The 9,428-nt window shown below is 42.1% G+C and overlaps 1 protein-coding gene across 1 annotated transcript; it reads left to right on the top strand.

Moving 5' to 3' along the window:
- The first annotated feature begins 593 nt into the window (after positions 1–593).
- LOC123414257 (RING-H2 finger protein ATL66-like) lies at positions 594–2,557 on the top strand. Its single transcript, XM_045106647.1, has one exon. The coding sequence runs from the start codon at positions 1,495–1,497 to the stop codon at positions 2,062–2,064; it is 570 nt and encodes a 189-aa protein (XP_044962582.1). The 5' UTR covers positions 594–1,494; the 3' UTR covers positions 2,065–2,557.
- The last annotated feature ends 6,871 nt before the right edge of the window (positions 2,558–9,428 follow it).

Here is a 9,428-nt window from a genome sequence, read left to right as displayed (position 1 = left end):
TAGCTCCGTTGGACCGAGCCCATTAAGGCCGACTATGTCGGCCTCGTCCTAGTCAGCAGAGCGGTACATGCCGGTTGGCCACCGTGTCACCTGAAAGATTGGCCCGTACGGTCAGATACAATGCCAATACATCATTATACGGTTGTCAGACCAATTACAACAACTAGGCGCTAGAGTGGTACTGACTTGCTACAAACGTTGCTAACGGTAGTGACTCGTAATGAAGTATGGTAGTTCTATGCAATTAACTCTTTGGGTAGTGATGTTGTTGTTGTTGTTGTTGTTGTTGTGTTGTGTTTACAGAGGGGAGACGAATTCCTCAATATGGTATCCATTGGCTGGATCCAGCAACGACAGCCCTCATGTGCCATCACTCTCGTTTCTTTTTCAACAGCCCTCATGTGCCATCACTCTCGTTTCTTTTTCAAGAAACGCTAGGTGAGCTCTTTTTGCCGGTAGTCCCGCTAGAAGCTTTGATCGGACACATGGATCATAACGCACGCACCCTTACATTTACAGAAAAATAATTTTTGAAAATAACTTAGACGAGATGTCCGATCCCGACCCACCGCCATTTCATAATCTCGCCGCCGGCAACAGAAAAGGAACACCAATGTGAGAGAGGAGCATGGATACGCGGCAGATAAAAAGGTTGCAGATTCTCTGGAGTCGCCTGGGCGGGGGCGGCTCGCCGTGAAACCCTCGAAGCAGATGGCCACTGGCCGGCAGGAGTAGGACGGACGGGCCCATTATTCATCCTTGGCGATGTTCTCGTCACAAATTTGCAGCCACAAATTCGCCATAAATATAAAATCAGCAAGCACTACTAGTCAAAGATCGCCGTAGAAAATATTCGTCGCTGAAAAATCGCGAGTGCTGTTCAGTTCAAAACCATTGGTCTGAATGGCATGCTTGATGGAGTACAAGTCGTCGCGTCCATCCACCGCGGATCGCGACCACCGATCGGAACCGGAGAATACTGCACCTCCCGGCAAAATTAAGAAGAAGAATATTGCACCCCCGACCCCGAGTCCACGGCGACAGCACCGCGCGACACGCCGGCTCGATCCAGTCACGCCCAGTTGCCCATCAGTTCACGGCCAGCTTCCGCCCGTGCCCCACCGGCCGGAGTCATTTTTCCAAGCATAAAAGGGACGGCCAGCCGGCCGGGGACTTTGAATTTTTAAAACCACGCTCCCCTTCTCGCAGCTCACTCACTCCCTCCCCGGCCGATCGCTCTCTCGCCGCCACTTGCCCCGATATTTCCTCGCCCTCTCCTTCCACCGATCGCCAAGCTGCACCACAAGCTGGCCGGCCGGCAGCGCGCTCGGTCTCCCATGCGCTGCCTTTGACCGCCTCCTCGACCAGCTCCACGAGTCCGCGCCCCGCACATGGCGTGAGAGCGTGGGCTAGCTGATAAAGTCCAAGCTCGTGCAGGTCGAGGCTTGCGTGCGTGCGTGCGTGCAGGGTTCGCGGGGGAGAAGAAGGGAACCGATGGCCGCGCAGGAGGGCGCCGCGGGGACGACGAACCAGGCGGCGAGGGTGCGGTACGGCGACGTGGACGACAGCAACTTCGCGCTGCGCGGCCGCGCCGTGCCGCTGCTGGCCGGCCTGCTCGCCCTCCTCGTCGCCTTCGTCGCCGTCTGCCTCTACCTCCGCTGGTCGTGCGGCCGGCGCCGCGCCCGCCGCGACCACGAGGCCTCGTCCTCGTCCGCGGCGGCCTCGCCCGTGCCGGGACTCGACGCCGACGCCATCAATGGGCTGCCCGTCACGCTCTACAGCCCGCCCGCCTCCTCGCCGGCGCGCTCCACTGCCGCCAAGAAGGGCGGCGACGGTGGCGAGGAGGAGCGGCGGCGGCAGGAGGCGGCGGCGGCCGTGGAGTGCTCGATATGCATCAGCGCGCTGGTGGCCGGGGAGAAGGTGAAGGCGCTCCCTCCCTGCGGCCACTGCTTCCACCCTGAGTGCGTCGACGCCTGGCTCCGCTCCCAGCCCAGCTGCCCGCTCTGCCGCACCCTCCTCCTCCCCGCCGCCGTCGTCGCCAACGGCGGGGAACCCCCGGTGTGATGCGCGCGCGAGCCAGGAGACAACGTGCATACTCGATCGCACGCCAACTCACCCAAGCATGACAAGCAGGCCCCACCTGTAAGCCAAAGTATTTGCTGCCTTGACCGCAAGAAAGCCCGTCCCTGTTTAACGGCCAATGTGGCTACCTGGCCCCGGCGAGGCGCGCCATCGCCGGCCGGAAAGGCACGCGCGGCTGCCTTTGCATGGCAGGCCGGCCGGCGTGGGGTCTCCGGTCACCACGCCGGACACTTTTCTAGCGTAAAGTTTGCGTTCAAGCCTCCAAAGGAAAGGACGGCTAGCGGTGTATGCTGTACATTAAATCATCTCTTTCATCAGTATTGTATATAGTGTTGTCACTTCGTACGCCGTGGTAGCTCATCAGTGGTGCGCGAGCTAATGGAATCTCCGGAGCTCTTGTTTAACGGAACAGCACTGACACGGCAGTGCAGCTCACCTTTAATTAAACCTCGAAAGATCTCTCTGTTTGTCACCATCCTGATCGCGTTTGCGTATAGTAATCGGTGGCTTCCGTAAGTGTGTGTATATCTTAACGACTAATGGAGCGTGCTTTGCGAAAAGGTTGCCGTCTCCGAGCAACACCTCGCCGTTTCCCCGTTCACAGCACGACGCAGTTTTATCTGCGATCGTCTTTCGACCGGCGCAATTAGTGCGATGGAGGATTAGTTGGGCGATTTAATTAGTGCGGCGGAGGATCAGGTCGTCCGCCTTCATCTAGCTAAGCTAGCTCTACTTCTTTACTACTTGCTCATTCGCACTACGTTGCGTGGCACATGAGCAATGCTGTTTGGGCTGGATTGATTGCTGGGGTTATAATGTAGTACAACCGTGGCAGTGCCACGGGTAGAGCACATTGGATCTTTTTCGAACTGTGCAATTAGAGGAGTAGTACTAGTTTAGGAACAATCGGGCGTCTTAAGCTAGCTTGCCGTGCTTAATGCACCATTGCAACTACTACTACTCCCTCCGTAAACTAATATCAGTGTGTTTACATAACTAAAATAGTGATCTAAGCGTTTTTATATTAATTTACGGAGGGAGTACATAATAAGCAATGCTAATGTGTGCTGGAGTAATCTCGTTGGGAGTTATCGTTAACAACAGTGGATGCAGTGCAGCACAGCTCTGGCACTAGGTAATATTTAAAGCGAGACTTGGTTAATTAGCTCTCACGCATGCTCGAGGTCCTGGTACTATATTTGATATTTCAGTCAAGCACATCCATCATGGCGTCTCCTCCAACTGGACATTCGCTCTGATCCAGAGGCAGCAACTAGCTAGCTGGTAGCAGCATTAGCAGAGGATAGCCGATGGAACTGGGAGAAGATATCCCGGGGACAGGAAAGCGGAAAGGATAACAGGCAAATTTGGTGCGATTCCTTTTTCACTTGTTGCGGGCCAGTATTTTAGTGATTTTCATCTCCCACTTTGAAGCATGATTTGAAGGGGATGGGGTTATCCCTCCCTGATCAAATCTTCCGCACTAGCTTAGGCTAGGCGGTGCCCCACCCCGTCTCTCTCCCAGGTGCAATCTGATGAAACCCGGTGTGGTATTGCGGGCTGGTTGACGTCCCGTCTTTTCCGCCGGAAAGAAGCTGAGGTAGCGCCAACTTGGAGGCGAGCTACTGATGGAGTGACTATGCTGCACCGCCATTTTTTGTTAACTCGATTGGACGGCCGACATCGAATCGAAAGGATGTACTCCATTCGTCTGAAATTAGTTGAAGATTAAATGGATGTACTTCCTCCGTCCCAAAATAAATGACTTAAAAATGACTTTAATTTACACTAAATTTGTTATAAAGTTGAGCTATTTTGAGTCATTTATTTTAGGACGGAGGAAGTAGTATCTAGCAACCTGGACGGAGGAAGTATTATTTTGATGGAACTGCTAAAAATCATGGACCCCGATAAATTCTGAATGTTATGGATTTGATCATGTCAAATCAATTTTTTACATGGCAAAGCTTTTTTTAATCCTGAACATTCTTTTAGAAAATGTATGGCATTTTTTAGGACCCCAACCACTCTGGCCTTCTACGTGGATCCAACGATGATGGAACCTTGGGAGGGTTTAAGATGGTTGGGACTTCAATGGTGCACTACAGCTGACATTGAAAATGTTCAGTGTTGGGATTTATCATTTCCGAAAATCATCTATCGGTGGTGGGATTTCTTTGGTATATCAGTCAGATTTCTTTTTCTCAAGTTCCCTCACAAGCTGCCGCCCATCTTATTCTCGTTGCGACAAACTTATCACGTCAAGATTACACTCACTCCGACAACTCTGGTAAGCTTATTTTCTGAACCGGTCTTTTTTCAGTGCCACACCAATCCTACGACCCCACGTAGATCGTCAGAAGTCGACCAAATCCTCCCCCCCCCCTCCCGCTCCGCTCAGAGAATTGCGAAGAGAATTGGATCGGCCCAGTGCACAATCCCTCTTCTGGTTTTGGGTGGGTTCCTTTTTTCATTTTTCTTTCAGTTTTTCCTTATTCACTATTACATTCCTTTTTTTACATTTCATTTATTTTTTTGCATATTTTTAAAATTCAGTAAATTAAAAAACACTTCGAATTAGAAAAAACTTCATCAATTGCAGAAAAAAATCCAATTCCAATTGTGTTCATCAAATACAAAAGGTGTTCATCACAACTCAAAAAATGTTCGTAATATTTTTTCGAAAATATAAAGAATTTTAAAAAAGCATTAAATTTAAAATGTGTTCATCAGATTAAGAAAAGATAATCGAATTCAAATTTTTGTTAATAAAATACAAAAATGTTCATGTTTAAAAATTCAAGGATTTTTTTGAATAGATTAGCATTTCTAAAAATTCATGAGTATTTTTTGAATTCACGAAAAATCCCAAATAAGTGAATATTTCCTGAACCATATTAAATGTTTGTGAACCGATTTTCAAATTCCTGAACATTTTTTAAATTTCGGGATTTTTGGATTTTAGGTGAAAAAATAATCTTGAACAATTACTGGATATCTAAAATCTATTTAAAGAAAGAAAGAAAACAAAGGGCCGCGCTACACATCGTCGTCTGGCGGATCTGTTTAAAAAATCTAAAAAAATCCATCGCCTTAGAATCCATTTGATCTAGAGCTATTTAGCGTCCAATATTGTCCTCATCATTGCAACAACGAAAGTGTTACAAAAAACTTTGACAACAAAGTTTATGTTATAGAAATCTTTTGCAACACAGATGATGTTGCTGATTTTTTCCGCAGTTTTCACAAGATGCTGTTGTTACAAAAGAAACTTTTGCAACACAGATGATGTTGCTGATTTTTTCCGCAGTTTTCACAAGATGCTGCTGTTACAGAAGAAACTTTTGCAACACAGATAATGTTATAGAAAATATTTATAGTTTTTGCCGTTTTCATCTTGGTTATATTGCGAAAGGCAATTTTGCAACGTATGAAGTTACACGAAAAATTGCAGAAAGTGACACACAAAGGACACTTGTCACACAAAGAAGCCGGTGGACCGCTCGTGTTTCATCCGTTGGCTGAGGGCAAGTGTTTCCCGAAAACAAACACAGAAAAAAAAGAAAAGAAAAAAAAAAGAAAAACGAAGCAGCCCTGCTCAGCACGTGGCAGGCCCAAAGTTGCGCGGGTCGAGCAGGTTGTTCCGGAAATCCCTATTTGATGCTCTCTGCGTCACCCTGTCGGGGCTTCGCACAGATGCACCCAGCTAGCGTTTGGGAATGGGTCGGCCCATTTATATGCCAACACCTTTGGTTTAGGAACCTTCTAGAGTTTTTCAGCCCTTTTTTCCGGTTTTGGAATTTTTTTTAGAAGATTCCTTGAACCGGTCTTTCTTTTTTTTGTTTTCTTTATTCTTTTTTGTTTCTTTTTTTCTATTTCAGAAATATTCTGGATTTTCAAAACATATTCCGGAATTTTAAGAAATATTCTAAAATAATGTCCCAGAAATTGAAAAATAAATCGGAATTTGAAAAAATCTCCCGGAAGTTTTTTTTCCGGAATTTGAAAAAATGTTGTGGAGTTTGAGAAAATGTTCTGAAATTAAAAAAAGTTTCCGGATTTGAAAAAATCTTCCGGCATTTGAAAAAATGGTGTGGAATTTGAGAAAATGTTCTGAAATTTAAAAAAGGTTACGGACTTGAAAAAATGTTTCGGCATTTAGAAAAATGTTTTGGAATTTGCAAACATGTTCCAGAATTTAAAATAATGTTCGTGAATTTGAAAAATGTTCGATAATTTGAAAAAATGTTCCGCGACTTGAAAAAATGTTCCGGAATCTTGAAAAAGAAAACCACAATTTCAAAACGTGTTCCAAAATTTGAAAAAAGTGTTCCAGAAATTTTATCTAACTTTTTCGGATTTTTCAAAGAAATTTTTAGGGATTTGAAGAATTGTTCCAAAAAATGTTCCAAAATTTGAAGAATTGTTCCAAAAATTGAAATATTGTTCAGCAATCCAAGTTTCCAATGTTTTTGGATTTATAAAATATTTTTTAGAAATTCAAATAATATCCCCATTTTTAATATTTGTTCATAAATACAAAAGCTGTTCCCGTTCCAAAATATTTCTAATTTGTTACCTTTTGTAAAAATATTTCAGATCCTGAAAAACGTGTTTTCACAAAATTTAAGAGTTTGTAAATTTGTTCATAAATATCAATAAGAAACCCAAGTTCGAAATTGTTCACATAAATTGGGCTTCTATTTTGTACATTTAATCTTTGGGAACTTGTTTCCAAAGAACAGAGTATACCGAAAATAGAAGCAGTAATGAAGAAAAACGGCTCACAAAGCGCGTCAGTGGGTTACACTGTGCGAAACAGTGTATGTTTGACGCAGAGGCGTCACATAGGAGCTCCCGGTTGTTCCCATTTAGGGGCATCATTTGTCTAGCTTCAAGCGAAACCTACGGAACCATCGCAAAGGGTAGAGCGAGATGCCCGGCTCAGGTGCGTGGGAGGCCACAGCCTCGGATTGTTTTCGTTTTTCACTTTTTCATTTAAATTTTTGCTCAAATATATATTTTTATAAGTACAAATATTGAATAAATATCATATAAAAATTTAGTTGCATAAAAGTGTTAAACAAGCATTTGAAAATTCTAGAAATGTATAAAGAAAATTTTCTAATGTATATGCAAAACGTGTACAAAATATATTTAATAGAGAAAAACGTATACAGAAAATATGTAATTGAGCTAAACGTATACCAAACATTTGAAATACTTTCATAAATTTTCTCATGTATATGTAAAATTTATAAAGAAAATTTCAGTAGTGTGCAAAAAGGGTTAAAAATTATTTTAAAAGTGTCAATCTAAACATTTGAACAAAATGTTGGATAACTATTTGGAAAATATTAATCAAGAATTTGAAAAACATTAATGTATACAAAATAAATGTTAACCATGTATTCAGAAAATGTTAACCAGTATTTAAAAAATGTTAAATGCCTATAAAAAATATTGAACATGTATTCAAAAAAGTTAAACTTGTATTTAGAATATTTTACTCCGTATATAAAAAATGTTGACTATATACTTAAAATATTAAGCTTTTATTTGAAAAATATTAAGCTTTTATTTAAAAAATATTAATCAAGCATTCAGAAATGTAAATATTAAAAAATGTAATAGATATATGCCAAAAATGTTTATAGAAAAGCAGTCAAAAGAGAGAGAAAACATGAAAACCCAATGAAAAAGATAAAAAACAACAAAACAAAGTAAAACAAAGAAAAATGAAAGAAAAGAAAAAAATAAAAACGTGAAAAGAAATTGATGAAACCAATAAAAATTAAAGAAAAAAAGGAAAAAGAAGAAAACCCTGCTAAAAAACAAACGGAAAACTGATTGAAAAACCGACGCACCTCACCTCAAGTAAGACTTGTGCCTACTATTTAACATGTACAAGTCGCGGGCGCTGTGGCTAGTAGCGCTACCCATCTTCCAGGATATCGGGGAGGCGGGGATCCATCCCTGCTTCTCCTCTCTTTTCCATTAATTGTGCGTGAATGAGCTGGCCAGATTACTGTAAGCACACATCCTACTAACTCACTTTATGTGAGATATTGTCATTGTGCCTTTTTAGAGGCAGCGCTATGCGTTGTTTCTAGATTCCTATATGGCACCTTCACCACATTTATAGTGCCTTTTGCTACTTGGCGCAACTCCCCTCCCCCGATTATTTCTTTTTTTTTTCTTATAAAGGTCAAAAGAATGCATGTGGGAGGGTTTGTTGTAATCATGTACCTCTTTTCCATTAATTGTGCGTGAATGAGCCGGCCTGATTACTGTAAGCACACATCCTACCAACTCACTTTATGCAAGATATCGTCACCGCGTCGTTTTAGAGGCAACGCTATGCCTTACTTCTGAATTCCTATATGGCACCGTCACCACATTCATAGTGCCTTCTGCTACTTGGTACAACCTCTCCCCCCCCCCCCGGCACGTGGCTATTTCTTTTTTTTTTCTTGTAAAGTTCAAAAGAGCGGATGTGGGAGGGTTTGAAATACAACCCTCCTCGTTCTGACACGATGGTGTTAACCACTGCCCCAACATGGTTTGTTGTAATCATGTACCTCTTTCCTTTCTTCTTCAGAAAATTGTAAAGATAAAAACAAAGCATCGCATCCCTCTATGGTTTCATGTTCTTTTTGGCCCTTCATTCCATGAATTGTTTTCTTTTACATGATTTGCGAAATTTCTTCAAATTTATGACACTTTTTTATTTTTACAAACTTTTCTTCTTTTAAAAATCATTGATATTTTCAATTTTGTTTACTTTTTCAAAGTGATGAACTTTTTAAAATTCTTGGATTTTTAATCAAAATAAATGATTGTTTCACATTTGTGATTGTTTTAAAGACTCGTGATTGTTTTAAAGACTCACCGGAACCCTAACCGACATAGAAGGCATCGATTAGGACATTCGTTTTGCTTATAGTTGAACCAAGGATGCTCTTGCGTCAGGTTCCTCTCGAAATGGGTTGGCCAGGCCAGGAACAAGGGAGACCATGACCTTGTTTGTTTGTTTGTTTTTCATGTTATTTGCTTCCGTCTTTTCTTTTTTAATTGATTCTGTTCAAACTTGCTAATTTTCTAAATAAGTATATTACAAAAACTAACTTATGTAAAAAATAAATAAAAAGGTGCACTAAGCATTTCCAAAATGGTAAATGTGTGTAAAGAAAAGGTTTCTCATGTATATAGAAAATATACTATGTCTGTGAAAATATTGAACATGTATTTAAGCAATGCTAATCAAGAATTAAAAAAATATATTAAACTTGTATTTGAAAAATATTAATCATGCATTTGAAAATGTTAAATGTGTATAGAAAAAA

Source organism: Hordeum vulgare, chromosome 1H, assembly GCF_904849725.1.
Source record: "Hordeum vulgare subsp. vulgare chromosome 1H, MorexV3_pseudomolecules_assembly, whole genome shotgun sequence".
Taxonomy (NCBI): domain Eukaryota; kingdom Viridiplantae; phylum Streptophyta; class Magnoliopsida; order Poales; family Poaceae; genus Hordeum; species Hordeum vulgare.
Note: the sequence above shows the minus strand (reverse complement) of the source record. Positions and strands in the feature narration are given on the sequence as shown.

Bases quoted from the DNA above. Each gene is read 5' to 3' on its own strand.
- LOC123414257 (XM_045106647.1), top strand. From the start codon at position 1,495: ATGGCCGCGCAGGAGGGCGCCGCGGGGACGACGAACCAGGCGGCGAGG.